General features: G+C 39.9%; 1 protein-coding gene across 7 annotated transcripts in view; it reads left to right on the top strand.

The window, feature by feature from the left end:
* SEPTIN5 (septin 5) overlaps nucleotides 1-23,115 on the top strand; it is a 62,028-nt gene extending 38,913 nt beyond the window's left edge. For 5 of the 7 annotated variants that reach the window (XM_063454451.1, XM_063454455.1, XM_063454450.1 and 2 more), the window contains 7 exons: nucleotides 11,380-11,497; nucleotides 12,238-12,339; nucleotides 12,913-13,009; nucleotides 13,264-13,399; nucleotides 16,029-16,058; nucleotides 17,993-18,095; nucleotides 19,809-23,115. In XM_063454451.1, coding sequence (XP_063310521.1) covers nucleotides 11,380-11,497; nucleotides 12,238-12,339; nucleotides 12,913-13,009; nucleotides 13,264-13,399; nucleotides 16,029-16,058; nucleotides 17,993-18,095; nucleotides 19,809-19,865 — 643 coding nt within the window. In that variant the 3' untranslated portion in view covers nucleotides 19,866-23,115. The remainder of the gene's footprint in view (nucleotides 1-11,379; nucleotides 11,498-12,237; nucleotides 12,340-12,912; nucleotides 13,010-13,263; nucleotides 13,400-16,028; nucleotides 16,059-17,992; nucleotides 18,096-19,808) is intronic. The other 2 variants (XM_063454452.1, XM_063454454.1) reach the window with 1 other exon arrangement.
* The last annotated feature ends 457 nt before the right edge of the window (nucleotides 23,116-23,572 follow it).

The raw sequence follows: 23,572 nt of genomic DNA, 5'->3' as shown, positions 1-23,572 counted from the left end.
CAGATGACCAAATATACAGAAGACAACTCGGGTAGCAGAGTGACCTGTCCTGAGCCTCAAAAGCACTGAACTAGAGAGCAATCTCACCTTCCGGACTCAAACAGTCTGCTGGCTTGTCAACGGGGAGAGGTGGCCGATCTCCCAGCTGCAGCCACACGGCTTAAATCAGTTTCTGCAGCCCTGTAACCGCTCGGACCGGTGGGGGATATCCCGGTGTCCGCTGGGGCGAATACCTCCCTGCAGTAGCAAACGCCTGATATCTGTGGATCTTACTGCCACGTGGCTCATCCCGCATGGCCGACACACCAGAGCACATTATGAGTCAAGCAAGCCTGAAGGGCCAGAGTTGGAGGGAGAGCTTTGAGACCAAATTCAAGACACTGTGTAAGGAGTTTTGGCAGAGCATAGACAGCCGAAAGTGCACTTCCACCTCGCCCGTCATATCAGTGCTTCCTGCAACCACTCGGACTCACTACACTTCATCTGGGCTGGGGGCCCACGTGGAAATACGTCCACACTGCCATCCGAGCGCCCGAAGAGTTCTCTGCAAAGGATTAAAAAAGACCCCTGGACACCAGGCACCAGCTCCCCAAGCAGTCTGGGCTAGAAATGGAGAGCGAGACCAGAGTGAGACTATTCCTGTCGCCTGTTCCACAGGCCAATATACACCGAAATCATCTGCTGATGGCGGGAGGAGATAAAGCACCGACTGGTCCCGAGCCATTCAAGTTGATTTGGACAACATATGCAAAGAAACAGAAAGATTTCCAATGGTATGTATATGGAAATAGCTATATAAAAAGGATATTATCCTACTTATGCAACTTAGAGCAAGGACCTGTGCTAGTATGAAGAACTTTAGGTGGTACAATCTTCACCTGAGGATATATACAGGAACCGGATAAGCAGCAGGAGCTGGGCAAAGGTAAGTACTCCACAGACTTGATAAATTAAAAAAGTACTTTATTTAAGTATTAAAATGCTGAGCATACAGCACACTATAAGAATAAAATAAATGAATAAAACAAGTCAATACATGGAGTAAATCCTCACTTGATGCGTTTCTCCGAAGCTTTTTCAAAAGTTGATGTCATTCAATGGAAAGACAGCAATTTAAATGTTCCCGGGTTGTCATTAGCTGGTTCCGCTGTTTGCGCAACTGTTTCCAGCATTTGCAACAGGACGAGTTGGACGCACAGGAACAGAGGTTCCTGAGGGGCCTGCTCCAAAGAGCTTACATTCTAGAAGAAGTGGAGTAAAGTAACACAAGACATAAGGGTAGGATGTACATTCAAATAACATATGTCCAATATGCCCAACTGGGCATGTGTAGTGTTTCTTACCTTATCCAGGGGCCGGCCGCGGTCCTCTCTTTGAACCGCTCGCGGTCCTGCTGCTGCACGAGCCGCGCGCGGCTCATCCGACGGCTTCAATAGGAAGGCGGGCAGTGACCGCGAGAAGTAGTCACGTGTCCCGCCTGAATCTAGGAGCGCGCCGCGAGTCTCGGGCGCGCTCTTAAAGAGACAGTGGGAGCCTAAATTGCCAAAAGGCTCCCATTGGCCCCTGTCATGCCACACTCCCCATACACTTACCTTTTGGGGGGGGTGAATATGACAGGAGCCAATCACATTAGTTTAGAAGCTATTTAAACTTACCTCTCCCTTTACTCCCTGCCCTATCGTGGTTTTTGTTGCAGTTCCCTTTAGCGCTTGTTGTGTTCCTTCGTATAGACCTTGGCTTTGTTCCTGACTTCGTTATCTCTTTATCCTTATCTGTTCTGTTTGCCGGCTTGCTGTTTACTGTGCACCAGACCCCGGCTAGTCCTAGTTTACGCTGTCTCTCTGTGCCCTTGACCTCGGATCGTTCCTGACTCTGGCCATTCTAAGGTCCGGTAGACGTATCTCTCCTCTGTGTTGTCTTTTGTCGAGTTGAATCCTGCGAGTTGGGGTATATTTTCGTTACTGCATGTCAGAAAATGACAATGTCCCTCTAATGAAAAAATAACAAATAGTTTTTTAAAAAATATTTTTTTTCAATAAAATAAGACTAAATAACAAATAGTTACAATTTAGCTGCAACACAAAGAGGAAGTGAGGAGAAATTGAATGCAGACAACTAAGGTATAAACAATTGACCCTTAATATTGTAAAGCGCTACAGAATCTGTTGGCGCTATATAAATGGCAATAATAATAATAATAAAGAGGTCCTCTACACAGGAAAAGTGCTTACTACATGGAATGGTAACTAAAAATGGCATTAAATCATTTCACAGGAGGAGAAATTCACCTGAGCCCACTATGGGTTACCCCTTGGGCTACAAAGAGCTACAAAGTGTCTCTTATAATAATCTAGTATAAATTGTGCCCTAATTATTGAGACAGCTCTTCAAGTGATATACAAGTGGAAATAATACAGAATAACATATATATATATATATATATATATATATATATACGCACAGACCTGTTTAAGCTACCTCAATGATGTCTTCTGCTGTACTCCGAACATCTGAGAGAAAAGGAGCAAAAAGACCCATAAATAAGTAAGTCCCTACCAGACTATATATGCAGGGAATTTAATGGTCAGTCCTAAAAAATATCTCTCTCTCGACTACCACCCCTGACAGCCCAAATGTGGTGATTTAACTTAAAGCCAAAGTGCTGAAATCATAAGTGAAAAAATGTGAAGTAACAAAAATGCCCAACGTGCGTTTCGCGCGCTATAACTGCACCTTCGTCCAGGGCTATGAAAAGAGTAACTACTCAGGAGTGTTTATATATAGGGTCAGCCCAACCCAAATGTAATTGTTTCACCAATCACTGTGGTTATTTTAAAGTGGGGGGGAGGTCCACTCTCAAACAAGACAGAGGAAAACGGAAGTTAACCCTTTCTGTTAAAAAAAACCAAAAAACTAATGTAGGTTCAAAGGATTGCCAATCCTGCATGGCTTATAGTATATACGAAAAAAGTTAAGAAACACATTGAAGTATATGTATACAGGTGTACAGCTACCACAAATAACTTATGGTATATACTATACTAGAAATGTAAGCTTAAATATAAGCTTAAACCAAAATCCATTCAATTATATTAAGTGGCTACTCAGGTTCAAAAACTAAATGTGAATAGTTCTAAATATCAATAAAGAAACAAGCCAGTCAATTTGTTGTAAAGATGCCGTTATCCTATTGAAATTAGCTTGTTTTTTTAAATTAAGCATTCTTTTGTAAAACCTGTATACATTTATTTTTCAGAATTTATCTCAGAAGATGCCATATTATGGGCAGTATTTCTCAAGTGCTTTCTAACTCGAGTGTTTGAAAATAGGCCAACATTATTAGTTATTAGAAGATATAGACAAGCAGCTATTCTAGCTGGTGCTGTACCAATGTCAAATCTTAAGTGTTGTTGAGTTCTGTATCTCACTCGTCTTTTGCCGGGTCGTGATTGAGACTTATAGTGCTCCCTCTCGTATACTGATTGTATAGTGAGTTATATGGTTATGGCTCTCATATGTCAGTTTATTAATACATTCTTTGCTTATATCTCTCCAGTGTCATTTTGTTGTTGCGTACTCTACTCTTGTTTCATTTTGTTAATGCATTTGCTTAATAGTCTGTCTCAAATGTTGTTCAGGGTAGACTGACAGCATCTTGGGTCCTAGACAAAATGTGGACACGGACCCTTTGGAGTCGTAGTTTGAAAATATTTTTGGGGGAGATAAAATAGGTGCATCCACAATTTTTTCCTCATGTGGGCACTATATAATGAATTTACTACTCAGCAAATTAAGAACCGAGCGATTTATTCCACAACTGCAAAGTTTTCACCCAACAGGGTCTTTGTCAAGTTGAAGAGTCAATATCAAACATACCATTTAAATTCTTTATTTTTGTAGTGCATATAAGTTATACAGGCAGGCCTGAGGTGCCCCAAAAGCAGTCCTCAAACATTTTCGTCGCTTTACATGAGGGACATACGAGTAACATGCACAATTTTATAGTATAGGTAGTGGTAACAGTAGAGTTCACAGTGTACATAATATCAGGCAAGTAGTTAAGTCAGGCAGTAAATAGCTTACACAGCAACATAAAACAACAATGGTACTCCTAAGCAAGGCAGACACTTTTTTTTTTTTTTTTTTATGATACAATCTTATGTTATCAAGTTAGGTATTCGTGAATGAAGTGAGGTTTACAAGCTAGTCTGATTATGCTGGAGTGAAAGAAAAGAAGGCAAATATAACAACATTTTAAGAGGCACTTTATGTTGGAACAAGCTAGTTCAGTTAGATAACGCAATAAGTAAGCGTTTAACGACTTGTGCGACTGCTGCGCCTCAACTGCGGGAACATAAAAATGCTAAACATAAAACATGCTTGTTAAGCCTAGGGTATTCAATATCTTGTAGTCTGCGTAAAAGTGTATACTTGCTGTATCAACGTTAAGTTAAGTAGGGTATGAGGCTTTGCATATGTAAGCTATGTTCATCAGTGCGGTAGCAAGCAGATGAGACATGTAGTGTACTCTCTCTTAGTGTGAATGTATATAGGTGTGAACGGTATATAACGCAACAGAGAGAGGGGATGAGTGATCCTCTGAGGCTAGTTAGCAGTTAAGTGCGATTTAACCTACTGGTGTATGGAGTGACTATGTAAAATACATTATGCTGGTGTAGGTATGGAATGCAGTATGAGTGTCGCAGTGATAAACAAGCTAGGGTGCCTACCAACCCTGCAGAGCTGGTCATCAGAGTACCACATACATACACAGCAAAGTGAGCAAGTCTGTTAAAGCGTTTTATGCAGTACCCTAATAGTTGAGTTAAGTGTGGTATACAGTTAAGTTATGCCATTGCAGTTAATCTAGTATATGTTAATAATGAGCTGATTTGCCGTCTACATGTAAATGAAAGAGAATAAGAGAATGAACCAAGCTTTCACCCTGGTGGCTCGGGATGGGGTCGGCATCTCGGTGGGCCCAAGGTCCCCCACTCAGGGACAGTCCTGTTTTTGTCCGATACCTGCTCTGTTGTCTGAGTAGTCGGGAGTAAGGGTCCTTCAGAGCAGGCATCAGGATATGTTTTGTCCGTTTGTTCCTCCAGGTAGCAGCCTTGCTGTGGTGGGCTTGCGGCTTAAGGCCATCCGTCGGTTGGTGTTAGCCATGTTGTAATGGCTGGGTATTATTTGCAGGGATCTGCCGTTTTCCGGGCTGTTCTGTTGCAGGCTGTATGGTGGGCGAGCACTGGGTCGGTCCGCTACTGAAGGTGTCTCGCTGGGTAGAAGGTGCAGTCACCCCGGGCGGGCTGCTTGACGTTCTGTCCTATCTCTCGCCTCTTCGAGCCGCCTGTGTCTCGTGATGGTGGCTTGAGTGGTTGTGAGGATTGCCACGGGTTTTGTAGCTTCCCCATGTGGCGGGACTGGACACCAGGAGCCGTCTTGCTATTAATAGGCGCTAGGAGGGAGGTATTCTCTATGCCGTCCACGCACATGGCGCCCGCCATTTTGGATGCAGTGGTTAGGCTCCCCGGCCTTGTTAGCAGAGTCGCGGTCATGTCTGCAGGGTGAGGACCGGGATCATCCCCCGGTCCATGGTGGCGGGACGGAGCCGGATCCGCGCCGGTCCGGACCCTCAGCCAGGATCTGTGGTGCAGGATAGTGAGGCAGCGGCCGTCTGCCTCGCTCACCGCGAGAGAAGGCCCAGGTTTTGGCAACAAGATTTTCTCCCCCAGGGGACTGAAGCTCAATGAGCCAGCCTCTCCCCGGGTCCAGCAGTCCTCTAGCTCTGGGGATCCGCGCTGTCAGTCGGATTTTGGTTGGAAATGCTTATTTTTGTCGGGTTTTCAGTAGCATTTTGCTGGAGCCGCTCTGACTTGCGGCCGTCCAGCTTGGCGGTCCGGCCCCGCCCCCCAAACATACCATTTAATAACATATACTTAGTATAACTACATGGATTAACTTACAGTGGTAGAGTCATTCTAAGATAAAACAAAAATAGAAAGATTAACCCTTTTTGCATCAAAGTAAAGACACCAGAATAGTAAACAATGATACAATCAGAAAAAGAATAGTAATAAAACATATATTCATTCTTCTATTAATAACATCCATGGTATTCATTCCAAATGACTACAGTTATAGTTCCCTATAAAAATGAATATGGTTTATTACAATAAAAACATAATGGTTTAATCCAGGACAGAGATGCATCACTTTGTCCAATTTGTGTATAGCACAGATATAAATTATAAAACAGGGGACCTACAAAGCATAGATAAAATCACTCTAAAAAAAAGAGAAGAAAAAAAGAACATATTAGAACCTCAACGCAAGAAGTTACAAATAATAATCCAGCTACCAAGGAAAGGAGCAATGATATAGAAAATGCAGTTACTTCATAAAATCTAGACATTTGGAAATCTATGTTTGACCCTTTGGGTTTCATGCAATGTAGAGTATATATTGAAACTGCTTCAGGTTTTTTGAAAAGTTTCTGCCGATTGATTTCTCTTGTTTGAAATGGCAAATCATTAAATGAATTGATTCTGTCCCACTCCCCCTCAGTTGAGCCATTGAATGGTTGCTTTCAGCCATGTGTGCTTGCAGTTTTTAGTATGAGTGTCTGTCCAGTTTTTTAGTATGAATGTCAGAGCAATGATGGGACAGGCGATCCTAATCCTGTCGATGGTTTCAGCGACATAGACAAGGCCACAAGGGCACTTGATGAAGTATATAACAAATGTTGATTTACAAATCTCAGTTGTCTTACGTGCTCCCAACTTGCGCCGTTTCAGTCCATAATGAATGCGGCGGCAAGGCTCATCTTCCTGTCCGCCCGCACCTCCCATGCCTCACCCTTCTGTCAGTCCCTACATTGGCTTCCTATAAAATATAGAGCTCCATTTAAAATTCTGGTTCTTGCTTTCAAATCGCTACATAATGCTGCTCCCACCTATCTATCCTCCCTTATACACAAGTATGTCCCGTCTAGGCCCTTGCGATCTGCTGAAGACTTACGTCTATCTTCTGTCCGTACTCCCACCTCTGATGCTCGCCTTCAAGACTTCTCGAGGGCTGCACTGTTCCTGTGGAACTCGCTTCCCTCCTCCGTTAGATGCTTACCCAGTCTCCACTCCTTCAAGAAATCGTTAAAAACCCACTTCTTCATAAAAGCGTATAAATTAAACTGTTACTAGCTCCTGACTGATTCCTCTTCTGCAACTGTCACTAGTCTAATACCATCCTTACCCTTTTGTGTAATTTACCATCCTTACCTTTTTGTGTAATTTTACCCCACATGTAAGCTCATTGAGCAGGGTCCTCAACCCCTCTGTTCCTGTGTGTCCACCTTGTCTGGTTACAACTACATGTCTGTTCGTCCACCCATTGTAAAGTGCTGCGGAATTTGATGGCGCTATATAAATATCATAATTATAATAATAATAATAATAACAAGTGACATACTGCTTAATCCAAAATTGCTTTCCTGTACGTGGGTGTGAAACGTTTGGCCCTTAAAGACTGAACTACATGAGCTATAGTATAAACAGGGGAAATTTTCAAACTTGTGGTTTTCCCAAAAACTTTTGTATAAGCTAAGTGGGTATTTTATACTCTGCTCGGACTAGATGTTCACAAATAGCCATCATTGGTGGCTTTTAAAATTTGTAAACTTCTGGGTGTGCTGACTGAAGATATGCTAGTGTTTTAAGGATTTAATTAATCTCTTTGTAATGTGTGCCCTATTGACTGACAAAGGTTAGTCTAGTACCAGTTGAACATGCCACCTACACCTTATGGATTGAGCAAAAAAAAATTTCTGCTCTGCACCAGTGAGTACATTTCCTATAATTTTATAACTTTTAACCTATAAAGTGAGCACAATATTTTAATTTTGTTTTATTCAGATACCACCATGGTGTGGATTTCAACTACATTTATCCAAGAGTGGGGATCATTCCACTCCATGCTAATTACAAGGAGCCATCAGAAGGCTCAAAATATTGTGAGTGTGCACTCTGTTTCTTTTATATACCACTGGATAAGCCCCCTACATAGTTAGCTGGTGCTAACTACATATGCATAGGCCGGCATTGTGCCGCCTAGCTGTACTAAATTTGAGCTAATTATCAGCTCCGTACACTGTAAGTGCATTTTATTTAGTTTTCCTCAATCAATAGGTTACATACTACACTACATTATACTCTTTGTTCTCTCTTCTCATTGCATATTGACCTATATCGGAGGATTTTTTCAAGAGGCTACTTCCCTCGTTGTGCATAGACATACAAATACACATTCACACCTACAAATGTCGTAGGTAGTCGGGAAAAAACATTAGTGGGAAGGAGAGCATAATCTTCCTTTTCAGCTGTAGCTCTCAGTGGTCAGTAACTCTGGATGCTGCCCTGCCTACTTGGTGCTTCTCCTCAACACATTTAGATACAGTGTCCCAAACCCACATTAATATGAACACTTCTCCTTGCATTTGCTGCAAATTTAAGTGCTGTGAGGTGCCCTCAAATGCACAGGTATGTGTATTTGAGATGGTCCACCTGCTGGTTTCGGGGAATCACTTGTCTTGTGTCCCCCTGGGATACATTGATGGTTACAGCCAGCACATACATCCTTGTACATGCCTATAGCCATGTTAAAAGCCATAATTAAAAACTAGCCTCTTGGCAGCCAGGTCCCTCTGTGTTTTATTAATGACTAAGCAGCAATAGCTGCTTTTTAAGTACAGTGAGCAGTCGTTGGCTGCTCAATGTTTAGTAGGCATACCTCCACCAAACAGCAGGGCTGGGGGGAGCATAAGGAAGGTATTATTCCTCTGTTATACTACATGGTCATCATACTCACCCTCACAAACATTTTTATTTATTTTACATTTTTAATAACTAACAGCATTAAGCTCAGACAAAGTCATCATAAAAAAGTGAATAATTATCAACAGCTAACGGTCGATAGAATTAAAATGTGTGGGGCGCCAATTAGGGAAGTATTCAGCATAATAGCAAGAAATGAGGCATGAAATTTGTTTATTTATTTACTTAAATACATCTTTTTAATGTTGTAGTTCTCAATCCCCTATCTAACTGGGTTATAGTTATTCCATCTGCAGGTTTCTGCAGGAAAGTGGTTGCCACCATTTATTTTAGGCAAGGATCAAATTTATGTAGATGAAATTAGTCTGGTGACCCATTCCATAATCTTAATATAACAAGTTCCAAAATACAATTAAAAAAAACCACTTTCAGTACACCATTTTCATTGTAAAGGGGTATCAATTTGTAGGAAAAGCAATGATGCTACAATAAACACTTTATAAATATGATGTACTTGTTACAGCCAGGTGTTAAGAATCATTCATCACTATTAAAGAATTACTGTGACAGGATATGCATACTCAGTACTGCTTCCACATGACGAATGTAAGCTCTGTGCCGTTCAGATGAATGGGTAGCTGCTCGGTGCCAATTTCAGGCTGGTTCATTACACATTTGTAGCTTGAAAGTGAGAGTCAAGAGGTGGATTTGTGGCACAGATGTTATCTCTCACTCTCAAATCCCATGTCCTGGTATCATGCAAAAATATTTGGATGGCCATTTGCATGATAACCCTGAAGATGAATGTTTGCAGAGGGGCTGGAGAGTCCCTTTAAAGGAGTCATTGTTTCTTTGTGTTTATAGTGATCAGGCAAGGTATGTGTATTGTTCACTTTATCTGACAGTCAAGTGCTAATTAAACAACTGCTTGATTGCCATTTTATTAAAATAGCAGTGCTTGTGCTTAATCATTGGATTACTTAGAGTGTGTACACAGTTTATCCTTTTTGCACTTGAAGGATTAATTACTCTTCTTGCCAAAGGGGGTGTTGGTAATTCCTTTTTCGCTGAAAACGTTGTAGCTCACAATATGTTTAAATAATTGTTGCGATTTGTCTTTCTTTTTTTTTTTTTAATGCAGCCTCTCCCACTCAGTAGAACAGGGATAGGCAACCTATGGCACTAGTGCCATGCACGGCACTCAAGGTGTCTTTGCACGGCACTCAAGGCTGCTAGAGACAAACAAGCTCTGGCCTATCAGGAGTCCCAGTAAAACTTCAGATATCTGCTAATACGAAGAGGTGGTGAAGGACAATCCTCAATTTATGCATTGCAGCACATAGAGGAAGTGATCCCAGATCACTTCCTCCCAGCATTTGTGAATGGGAATCCACGTTGTAGTAGAGCAGCCTGCAGCTGCTGTTGCAGCTCCTGTCCTTGACCTGTACCTGGCCAGACTGGTCCCCACTGGAACCCAGGGAAGCCACCCACACTGCTAGATATACACAGAAATGCAGAATAACCCTCCCCTCATACAAATAATATGAACAGCCCACAAACAAACATACACACAATCCGCACAAACGTAACCCGCTAACAATCCACATACATGCACACAACCCCACATGCAGCCTCTCACATGCAATACCCCAAACAGCCCCACACATACACACTACCAAACACACACTGTGACAGTTCCATTCACACACACAATTCCACAAGCAGCCCTCATACACAGCCCACATTCATAGATATCATACACGATACCATAAACTACTAATGAACATATACAGGATAATAGCTCATATATGCACAAATACAACTATACAAAGCAATTACAGTAAAAATAACACAAGCAGAAGACAGCAACATACACAGCTCAATTTAAAAAGATAGGACCTACACGCTACGGGACATCACAATCTTATATCGGCACAGTGCTGCTAAAAGGTTGCCTACCCCTGCAGTAGAAAATGTGTTTCTATACTTACCATGATTTTCATGATTAATGATTATGATTTCATGATTAATTTTTGTGCCATTATCCTTTCCTCACCCTCCCTCATCATTCTTCTGTCCTTCTGTCTCTTCCTAACATATCAATCTCCAAATCCCAACTACACATAGCTATCTCTATACCTCCTTCATGTGTATTTTGGGGGTTGTAAACACAACCAAGAATATAAAAGAACTGCAATATTTATAATATTCTTTTTCCTCCTCTCTCCTCCATCTCTTTCTTCTTCTTTTTTGACATATTAGCACTGTCTATACATGGTTGTCTGACTGACCGCAAATACATTTGTACTATGGACTCTATGAGGGCACTGCAGAGGCCTGTAGTTTGATTTTTTTCTTATACAGCTCATATTTAGAGTTTTTATGGTAAAATGTGTTATCTTTCTGTGTAGAAATATGAACTGAGTGACAAAGACAGTCACAATTTCACATAACTTCTGGTAAATAAACCACTTTTTAAGCTGCTTATTTTGTAGCCATGCTTATACATTATTCTGTTGTACACTAAGCCTTTTACAATTCTTGTCTGTCCTAGTCTCCGGCCTGTGGATGTGGCATTTATGAAAGCTCTGCACGAGAAGGTGAACATTGTTCCCCTGATTGCCAAGGCTGACTGTCTGATTCCGGGTGAAATACGCAAACTAAAGGAACGGGTGAGGCTGCAGGGCTTTTACCTGGAATAGAAACACAAATCATCTTTGACAATTAATGGATGTTGCACAACTTTCCACTCTCTAAACACCATTCATTTTCTAGGATGTATTATAAAGCAATCCACAGGTTCAACAGGTAGGATGCGAAGCAGGATGTTTAATCATGTAGAAGGCCATTGGGCAGAAACGTTGTGTTTTGTTGTGTTCTCTGCCTAAATAAATTGCACGTTGCATCCTACCTGTTGAACCATGGGTTTTGCTTTATATTCTACCTATTGAGAGGTTGCGGACCTCTACTACAGAGTACAGGGAGGTGCATTGGTTCTTATGCGTTTTTCCCAAGAGTGCCTCACCTTTCTAAACTTCTGGATTTTCTAGTATTTAAGTTACCACGCACATCTTCACCACACGTTCTTCCTGCTTCTTCTCTTTGACTCCCCTCATGTATATCTATGTGTACTTGTTATTGTTGGAGTTATCAAGTGCACATTTCAATTATTTTGGACCAACAAGCCAGATTAATGCTATTTTTTTTGTCTATAAGAGATCTATGGGGGTTGTAGTGTATAAGACGGAACTTGACTGTTTATACAATGTTGTTATTAATTAGCGTTCCTCCTCTCTACTTATGTATCTGTTTTACATTCCTATGAATAGTTTTCAAATATTTTTGTTCTCCTCCCCGCACACAGTGCTCTAATTGTATTTGCTCTGTTGCATTTTTCAAATCAAATCTTCAGATCAGGGAGGAGACTGAGAAATTTGGCATCAAGGTCTATCAGTTCCCCGAGTGTGACTCAGATGAGGACGATGATTTCAAGCAACAGGACAGAGAGCTAAAGGTAAACAAAGCACACAAATAATCTCTCTGCTCAGTCCTCTTATTCCCTGTCTCTGCTCAGCCTTAGTTCCATTCACCCTTACCGCATCTCATACCAGCACATATAGAAATCAGTGCCTGGAGAATTCCGTGCTTCACCTTAAGCACTGTAAAGATGTAGGGGAAATGAGAGTATGGAGCTACTGACATATTCGTTTGGAAATTGTTCAATATACTCTGTGATTTAGATTTCTACACTTCCAGGTTGTAATAATTGTTACCATATGGTCTAGTTCCAGGGTAGGCAACCTTCGGCACTCCAGATGTTGTGGACTACATCCCCATAATGCTCTTTCACCCATAATGATGGAAAAGCATCATGGGAGGTTTAGTCCAAAACATCTGGAGTGCCGAACGTTGCCTACGCCTGGTCTAGTTGACAGTGCATGAATCTAACAAATAATACTATATTCAATAACACAGCTGTGTCACAATAAAGGTATCACAGCATTGTTATCCACGTGTAAAAACGCCAGCATCTTACACATTCTAGCACTGTATGGATCTTTTTTATTCAGTTTTATCTTTTCTGCAGGAAAGTGCTCCTTTCGCAGTGATTGGCAGTAATACTGTAGTAGAAGCCAAAGGTCAGAGAGTACGAGGTCGTTTGTACCCATGGGGCATTGTGGAAGGTGAGCTTTGTGTAATATAGAGTGTTTCCATATGCTGGGAACTTTCCATATTATTACAATATGTAAGGAATTAGGTGCAGTAATTGTATTTATTATCTATACATTATTAATAATATTTCACTTCTATCTGTATCTGATGTCCAGCAGAGACTCTTCCATGCTGTACTGTTAAATAAATATTTTGCTTATGCCTGTGCGGTCACACTGTGATTATATAAATAAATCATTAATGTCTGTCTCCTGTCGTAATGCAGTGGAGAATCAGTCACACTGTGACTTTGTGAAACTGAGGAACATGCTGATTCGCACACACATGCACGACTTGAAGGATGTTACATGTGACGTGCACTATGAAAATTACCGAGCTCAGTGCATCCATCAGATGACCAGGTGAGTGCTCGAGTTATTGTATTTCGGATTTTTAGAAGCGTGCATACTGCATTTTGTGTCACACATTCAACTCAACAATTACCAAATCACCACATCCATCAATAACCAAATCATGATAACTGGCTTCAGATAATCTATGATGGGATTCAATCTAAAGTTATGGAAGATCAAACCTTGACACCAAACAAGGAAAATCACTCTCGACATTGTTTCCTGGACTAAGATTACAGATTCCGAAATAAGAACATCTCTACCTCGATAAAGACCATTGCAGCAGTCGAAACGTTGCTGTTGTGTACTTTGGGCACCTGAATGAAAAGACACTACTTCCAAAATGAAGAGCTGGAATTTATTTTTATACTTTCCTAAGGTTACAGACTGTCTAAAAGATTATAACCTGCCTCAGACTACCAACCATTTATCGTTCTTTTTTTAAACCAAGAGGCCTGTGGCAGGATACTGAGTTATAACCTTACTTTTGATTGGCTTGTGCAATTATTTTATTTATTTTACCTAGGCTATGTTTCCTGCTTATTTAGCAGGGCTGGTACAAATGTGTTCGTACGAGGAGGACCTGCAGGTTGGCGTGTGCTAGCCAAGCACACCTGCTGCCTATTCTTAATTGATATATTTGGTGTCTTTCTGGAGTGTCCAGCCATGTAATAATAAAAGTAGAGACATTTGTTGAAGAAGATACATGAAACATTGTACATAGGACAATGACGTCTCAGTCTCCTTCAAAGTTGGCACCTTGGGATCTCACACCGTTCTCCCAGCATCTCTTCCACTGTTCAAAACACTCTGCAAAATCCTTTGTTGGAATCGCCATCAGCTACTTCGTTATATTTACCTGAATCTCATCAATGGTCTGAAATCTCTTCCCTTTCAAAGGTAATTTTAGTTTTGGGAAAAGCCCGAAGTCACAGGACACCAAACTTGGGCTGTAGGGGGGCTGAGTCACCTAAGTGATTTTATTTACGCTGCTCTCATTGCATCATCCCCGAAAGCCACCTGAATCATCCGAATAGTTTCCGCGGAGGAATGTTTAAACTTAATGCAAAATTTGACGAAGATTCATTGTTCTACATGCTCACTTAACAACATCTAGCACCCCCACTGACTAGTACAATGAAGTCGTCATTGTTCGTGCATGCGCATTCCGTTCTGTTCTCTTTGGCTGCCAGGTTACATCAATGTCGCACAAACCATTCTTATTATATTAACAATGGCTGGATACTTTCTGCACAGACCCCGAGTATATATGTGTATACATATACATATACAGTTGATAAAATACAGAAATACAAACCAAATTGACACACAAGGGAGATCAGTAGTAAATAAACTAACAAAATTGTTTGCACGATAAAATAACCTGTTGTTTGGTATATTATTATTTAAATGGGGGAAATGCAAAATTTCCCCCCAGAGAAACGTGCATTAATACAAATATTAAGATGCATGTGAACATATTCTTGTGGACACACAATGCAGTCCATATATTGGATATTGATTTGGATATTGTTAAGAAGCAGCAATGCTCTGTGAGTTCAACATTAACCCATGATCTGGTGTGCTACAAAAGGCCACCACAGTGGATCACTGAAGAATGTTTGCATTGATAGAGAATACTGATTTGTCTGAAATAAAAAGGAATAGAAAGTGACTGCATATCTTCTCTAGTGATGCTCTTCGGAGCACATGCTACCGTGTTTTTAGATTTCTACATTACACAAGTTGAAGGCAGTTGACAAATGCAATAGATTTCCAACCATGTATTAAACAAGCTGACTTTTTCTAAAATGTTACATTACTTATACAGTTAATGTGGAATGTTATGTCAAATGAGTGAGAATTCTTAAACAGTTCATGGATTTTTAATGTATATAACATCAACTGAATGCTTCTAGTGTGTTTTTCTACAAATCTAATCAACTGGACTACAGAGCCAAAACAGAAAATTATGTGTCCGTTCCAAATGCTTATTGCCTGCACTGTTTAACTAGTAATCTGCAGATATTCTTGGACACAGGAAGTGATGTCATGTTCTGGACAGACTACCACGGCAGAACAGATGCCAAGTCCTTGCAATCCATCACACAAGAAATGTTCCCAGAATTCAACCACCCGTCTTACATCCTCCAAACAACCTAGGCAACAGTTAGATTTTGTATCAGATTGTATTATACCAAGGGACCAGATTAGGAATGGAGACCAAATAACTCAATTTCATTCAATAAATATTTGACTTTAGTTTACAGCCTGTAAGAGGGTGTTTATATAACTTAGGCCTCAATTTAATAACCTTTCAATACTCATAAATATTTTCTAAATTATTTATCTCCAGAAATTGCCATAGACCTTAGTGGTGACCTCTGTAAAGAAAACATTTGGAAAGCTTATTAAATCAAGATCAATCTGTTTTACATTTTTTTTATGGAAATCCTCTCTGAACTTGCTTCAGTGAAGGCATTATGTACTTGCAACAGACCTTGTGGCATGAGAATGTTACACTTAAACATGGAAACTACTAATATCCTCTAAGCTATTAAACACTCCTGCCCTGAACCATTTTTAGGAAGTTATAAATAATTGAGTTAATATGTATGTCGCCTTTTGTCTTTTCAAGGTATGAAGAAAGACAGAACACTGCACAAAGGTTAGGGTCATCGCTAAGTCGAAATACTAATAGTGTGAAAAGTCATACATACTAAACGGGTGAATGAAAAGTGGCGGCAGGACCACAAATGGCCATCATATGCATAACCGAATATGGCCTTGATTTAATATCGTTGGACAAGCTTTCCTAATGATCTAATATTTTCGGATAAACTTTTCAAATAATGTAATACTGTGAAAATATTTTAATTTTGTAATGTTTCGATATCTTTGATGTACCAATATATTTTTATGTATGCTAATATTCTTGATAATTTAATATGTTGAAAAAAATCATTTTAAAAGTTTATCCAAAATTATGAAATCATTTGGAAAGCATATCCAACAATATTAAATGGAAGCCTATACGTGTTCATGTGTTAAATAACTTCTGTATGAGTCTCTGCTGCAGCATGCATTAATCCGCCTCTGGTGAAGGCCTGTGCTTGACTGTGATTAACCTTCTTTTTTTTTTTTTCTATGTCTTTACCCCTGGCCCACTTGAGACCTCTTGGACCTTTAGCTACATGGCATTGATACGTAGACAGATAAAATTAGTTGGCCCAAATATTGTGTCCTTTTATGCATCCAAATAAAATTCTTTACTTACTTGATCTTAAAGATTAGGTGTTGTGGCATTAGCGAAATAGTAATAAGATATGAACAGGATGTTTGCATTTTTTTGTTTTCTGCTTGTGTACATTGGGCCCAATTGATACTCTACTGGTCCTTATGGCACCATATTGATCTGCTAAGGCAAAAATAGATGGATGCAGGTACGCAGTGTGAGAAAAAGAGTGCATACTTTTCTGAGCAATATTCAGGGACTTTGCCTCTTTTGGCCACCTTTAGTACAAATCTTGAAATAAAATGGGCATTGTACTTTGTGGAAGTGCTTACACAAATATCTGGGGCTACTGTGTGTCTCACGTAGGGGAAATATGTTTAAAACGTTGGTTGAGGAATTGCCATTGGGCCACTATTAATCTGAATGCTTCTCAATGAAACTTCTCTTTGGCACTTTGCCATGTCACATGTGGGCAGAGAAACACATGTTGAGAGCTGCACTTGAATGGGAATTGTCTTTTCTGACTTAAGTTATGTTCACCCATATTGAAATTTGCACCATCCATCAGCCTAAAAACATGGCAAGAGTTTATTAAATATAATTTTTAATTAGCTTTGTAAAGTTCATACTGCAATAGACCTTGGTTTAGCCCTAACACCGTGCATTAGAAGTTTAATTCATTCAATTACTTCCTTCTATTATATATTTAATCACATCAGTGCTAAACCGTTGACCAACTCATTTTAGAAAAAATCTTTGGCCCTAAAAGTGTTAATTTTCTTTAAACTGTGAGTTATTTTATTCTTTGCTTTTATCACAATTATTATAGTACTATTTCAATCATATAGATTGTTGTCTTTCAGTTTGTGTTTAGCACCATGGAACCGGAAGCACTTGACATTCATATAATTCTGTCAAGTAGTTTGAAATAATATTTTGAGTTGTACCTTCAACCGTAGTTGATTTGTTGGTTTTTATCTTTGAATAATTACTAAGATGTTCCTATTAAAATGTATTACTCATTACAATGAACTACAGTATGCTATAAACAGAATTGTACCAACAGCCCAGACTACCTTTAGCTGTGCAAACAAACTCTGCATAACACAAACCTATGCTTTTTGTGACTGGCTTTCTGTCCATGGGTGGCGACTAATTTATTATATATGTTTTGTTTTTCTTTCGTTACACTCCTCCCAAGTAGGGACATGGGAGGCTTCAATCAGTGGCATGTCGCTGATTAACCAATTGCTGTTTGCACCGGGCTTCTCTAACCAATGCTTGCTTGTTTTCCTAAATAAAATTCTAGTTGGGTTTTCATTGATTCCTGTAGAGTTTTGATTGATCCAGCTTTTTTTGATTGACAGCAAACTGACTCAGGACAACAGGATAGAGAGTCCAATTCCCATTCTACCATTGCCAACTCCTGACGCTGAGACAGAGAAACTGATAAAAATGAAGGATGAAGAGGTGAGTACTACTATACCACAAGCTCCAGATCTTCCTCATCATCTCTAACTTTACTTACCTTTCCTTCTGTCTTCCTGATAGTCAGCTCCTTGCCATTTTTTTTAAATTAACCAATACCAGACATACCACTGGCATTGGTGGAGTCTCTATCATTCTAACAAGTAAATGTCATGCTATTTAAAAGAGCAACCTCAGCCTCATACCCATGAAAGCTCACTGTAGTGGTTATGGTGCAACAAGTATCTGGCATAGTCCCCCAGCTAAAAACTGGCTTCCAGATCACTTAGCCTGTCATTGCCATCAAATGTTGGACAGGCTAATGTGGCACTATTATATCAGCCAAGATTTACACTTGGGCTTTAGGTCCGAGGAAAGCCCTATGTTTGTGTCAAACCACTCAAGCAGTTTGATGATAACTGGTGGAGAAATGACCCAAAGACTCTTTGCACTATAACTACTACAGCTCACTGTGATCTGTATGATATTTGAAATGGCCCTTTAAGGACTTTCCATCTTTTCCCTTAAAGGGATCCTAAAGTGCCAGGAAATCAAACCCGTTTTCCTGGCACTCTCTGCTCTTGGAGAGCCCCCTGCCCTGGCGCTGAAGGGGTTAAAACCCCTTCAGCCACTTACCTTAATCCAGCACCGGGCTCCCTCGGTGCTGGTGACCTCTCCTCCCCCGCTGACGTCAGATCCAGAGTGGAGCCGACTGTGCATGCACGGCCAGAGGCACGCACATTCAAACCCACCCATTGGAAAGCATTACTCAAAGCTTTCCTATGGGGATCTTTGTTGACGTTGGACTCCGTGAGGATGTCCAGCTTCAAATACATGCGATTTACTCTGTGTAAATCGCAGAAGCGTCTCTAGTGGCTGTCAGGGAGAAAGCCACTAGAGGCTGGATTAACCCTGCTGCTATGTTTTCTGCTGCAGGGCTAAAACTAGGGGGACCTGGCACCCAGACCACTTCATTGAACTGTTGTGGTCTGGGGGGTGCCTATAGTGGTCTTTTAATACTGTATAAACTTATGTAACTTCATCAGAGATGATGGTCAATGCCCAAACCAAGATGCAAGCACAGCAGTGTTCACCACTAAGATATAGGAATATATAACAAAGGAAGCTTAAAAGGCATGTGAAGGGATGAAATAATGATATTGGAATATGATTACAGCCGCTGCATTTTGTTTTTAAATTGGCTGTGTAGACGCTGCACAAAAGTATATTTGAGGAGAGAATTGCGACAGGAAGTGTGGGAAAGTTGCAGATGTTTTGAGGAACAAATATTCACAAAATAAAGAAGCAAAAAACACACATTTATTGGAGCTTTGTACATTTTAATAATGAGTTATAATAAGGAATTCAATGGTAGAGTGGAACTTAAGTTCCAAGGTCACCCCTTCATGTTCTAAGCTCATGCCTTGATGTATGTTTAATATACGTTGTCAGTAAAATATCTGTTTTAATCCCTTATCTTCTTTTTAATATCTGTCAGTGTTATTTACTAAACCATGGATAGTTGGGAAATGACAAGGGAATTTAAAATGTTAGGCCAAAATGACAGCTTCTCATCTTTTCCAGCTTAACTATTGTGGCCCAAGTTTAAAAGTCCCTTGTTAATTCCAAGCAATTCTTGGCTTAGTGAATAACCCGATATGTGTAAGTCATGGCCAATATAACTTATATAACTCTCTCCCTCTCTGTTTCCTCCAGCTTCGAAGGATGCAGGAAATGTTGCAAAAAATGCAGCAACAGATACAAGAGCAGTGAGCAGCCCGTCATGACGGCACTTCCCCTCACGTTTCCCACACCCCAAGCCTATCACCTCTAGGACCAGTACTGAGAAGGATGTGATGTCTACGGACTCAACGCTGTATCTTATTTATTACTCTCAGCACCCGTCCAATACGAACGCCTCCTTCTGTTGACTGACCTCTCCCATTCCATCGTGATATCACTGTTATGGAGCCAAGCACTTCACATTAAGGCTAATCAAATATTTTATTTTTTATTTCTATCATTTGCCCTTCATCCTAAAAAAAAAGGCTGTGAAAAACAAACAAACAAACCTGGATATGTATAAAAAATTTTGAAACAAGAAAGACACAGCCCACAGCCTTATGGAAAAAAATGTCCCAGAAACGAATGCTTACTTTAATTCAAGAGAACACATCCTGTTTCTTCCACCAGGCTGTGTCCGTAAAGCAGAAGGTGCATTTATCGAGGGGTGGGGAATGAAATTTTGTTTTGTACCTATATGCTTGTCATTGCTACAAGAAAAGCTTGTGTTATTTTTTATTTGTACAGTGTTGCAGTATGTTGGACTCAGGACCTTTTTTTGTATCAATGTTTATTCACAGTAACTGTTACTCAATAAGTAACCCACTGAGGAAGGAGGAAGTCATTGTGAAAGGGTGAACAGTGTATTGGCATAGAGTGTCCACTTCTAACACAGAATCAATATGAAAATGTGATGTGATGGAAAGCCATTATTAGACCACAGATGGACAATAGGTAAATCCCCCAGCTGTTGTAGAACTACCTTGACAAAACATCTAGGTAGTTATTGCCACCCATTCAGTAGACATTTGTTCTCTCCAGCTGTATAGTGTAGGGGAGTGAATGGTGTGGAAATGTGTTAGTGAAGCTAGGGTAAGCATTCAGTTTAGGTAATGAATACACATAATGTAGGGATATTTCGCCGAAAATAGGTGCACACAAGCTGTAGGTTGTAGATCGGGGAAGCCCAAAAGGCCTACAACATCCATTATCCATTGCCATTATAAAGTCTGACAAAGCATCTTGGACAACATTTGATCTGTCTTCTAGGCACCCCTGTTTTAGATTATGCGGAATCAGGATAAATGGATGGGGGAACACAAAATTCCAGTGGAAAAAAAAACTATGACGTTATAATTTTCTTTAATTAATGTGCAAGAAACAGTGCAAACGTAAAAAACTCTGCATCAATTTTAAAGCATGAAATTACAGTTGACCACATTAATATTTGTGACGGGTACAAAAAAAAAGTCAGTGTGTTTGTTGCCTTTGAGCTTTTTTTCTATGGTTACTCCATCTCTCTAGCTAAGGTGATATTAAACCATTAGCAATTCTGTGTCGACATGCACAATGCAGTAATTTAATGCAAACCCCTGACATATATGTGTCCTATTATACTAACAGTAACTTTTAGTACTGCAAAGAGGACCAAGCATCCCCTCACTCTCCAGCTGATGCAGACTGCTGACTGGAGTTTCAGAGGTTGACTGTCCATTATTACAGCCTTTGTATAATCTGTTTTAACATGATCTGATGTTTACTTTTAGGCGTTTATTCTCTATACAAGTTGTGGTGAATTGACATGTTATTTGCCAAACAGATCAAACTATCTGAGGTGGAAAAATGTTTTATTATAGTTTTTTGGTACATGGAAGAAGCAATGGAGTCAACATGACAAAAGAACATTTTAGAGTGTCATAATATGACATCAGGAGGTTACAAGAGAAATTGCCACATTTTGTTAAACATATTTTTCAGCTCAGTACAGCTGTTTTGCAAATGAACCTCTTATTGCAAATTGAATGAGTTTATCTACTGTTCAGTTAATGTTTTCTTTTAGTTTGCGTATTCAGCACTTTCCTTGAAATACACTATGTATTCTAACCTGATGTGAACCCCACTTTCATAGAAGGGACCAAGCATATCATTATCATTAGCTGCTGACCATGTAAATTGCATTTAGCGATTCTCTGGAGATCAATATTTTTATAGAATCACTTTACCATTTTGCGTCCCATTACCAGATGGCGTCCCAAGGTACTGCCATTCTTGGCAATAGAGGAAGAATAAGGAAAAATGTGAGAGCAGAGCAGAACATATACCTACCACCGTGCCCATTTAAATGTCAAGACATTTGCAATGTGCTATACATCGTGCATTGTAATAACAACCAGTGGTTAACCAACTTTGTGCCATGAAGACTTGCAGCTCACATTCTTCAACATATCACAATTACATGTGGACTGAGCGTATTCTGTAGCTATGTCCCTGAGCCTCTAGCCATGCAAAATTGTTATATAGTAAACCAATCTTGATATAACTTATATCCAATCTCAATATATATGTATATTCCAAGCTTTGTTACTTTGTGTCCACTGAACTTATTACACAAAACACTGCTGTCTCCTTTGCCATGTATTGCAGTCTCTTTTTACGCAGTAATAAATCGCCGGTATTGTTTGAAATTTAAAAGCGGACCTGTCACCATGGGAACAACAGGAATATTGCACATGGTTCCGACACTTTTAGTCCCATAATTCCTCTGTATACGTAAACACTGTATTGTTTAATTAATACATTTGAAAATGCACCCATACTAAGAATATCTCATCCAGACTGTTCACTTTCAGATAATCACACACTGTTATCAAAGTGCCACAAACACCACACAAAATGTGGTGCCATAGGCACGCCACATGGACCACAATTAATTGTGTAATGTCAAACCATTACCAATGGGTGTAAAGATTTTCCACCTATACATATCACAGTTACAAAGCTCAATGTGAGCTACTTTCTACAATGAGACACCTGTTCACTGCCTTCTGATCTGTGCTTAGCCTCCTGAATTCTGATTGCATCAAAACAGGAATTACTGGAAGATTGAAACGAATCATGCCAAATCCCTGGTTGAGATTTCATTTACTATTTAAGTGTAGATTGAAACTGGTTCAGCAGCTAGACTTGCTAGAGGCTGAATAGGTAAACTTTAACTTCATCATAGTCAAATGACAACTTCACCTTCAACCTCAACTTATAGACAATTTGAAAATAAAGGGGTTAAGCAGACCCACTGCCTGTTAATCCTGTGCCTATGTCGCCTTACAAATAAAGTGCAACCCTTTGTCCAACAGTAACCCACCTCCTACAGTGCATAACTGACCCCTGAATATTTCTTATAATGATTGTTGCTGTAAGTTATGTTTACAACCTGAGAATCCTAATAAATATTTAAAAATGACTTGCACTGATGTGACTTTAGTAGGTACTGTGTGTTTCTAAGATTCCATTCTTACTCTGTGTATAATACCTGTCCTTCATGCAAAAATACCACACTTCCAGTAATTAAAGCTGTAATCAAGTGTATAAACCGAACTAAGAGATTTCTGTTACCTGGCCAATGCACAAGTGAATATACCCACTACTGCAAGGTAACTCTGATAGGGTAACAATGATGCACCAAGTATGTTGATGCTTTGTGCATTATATAACTAAAATGTTCAACTTTGTTTAACCTACTGTAAAGAGGCTCTGTAGCACTGATAGTTTTGGATTTTTTTGTCTCTTTTTTTTCTGTGTGGGTTGATGGCTGAATTTCCGCAGTTAAGACAAAATGGCTAAGCTGAAAGCAAATCTCAGGTCTTTGGGTTTGGAGTAAAAATAGGTAGAAGTTTAAAGTTCTCTAAAGTGCCAGCACT

Source organism: Pelobates fuscus, chromosome 5, assembly GCF_036172605.1.
Source record: "Pelobates fuscus isolate aPelFus1 chromosome 5, aPelFus1.pri, whole genome shotgun sequence".
Taxonomy (NCBI): Eukaryota; Metazoa; Chordata; class Amphibia; order Anura; family Pelobatidae; genus Pelobates; species Pelobates fuscus.
This window is presented reverse-complemented; position numbering and strand designations above follow the sequence as displayed.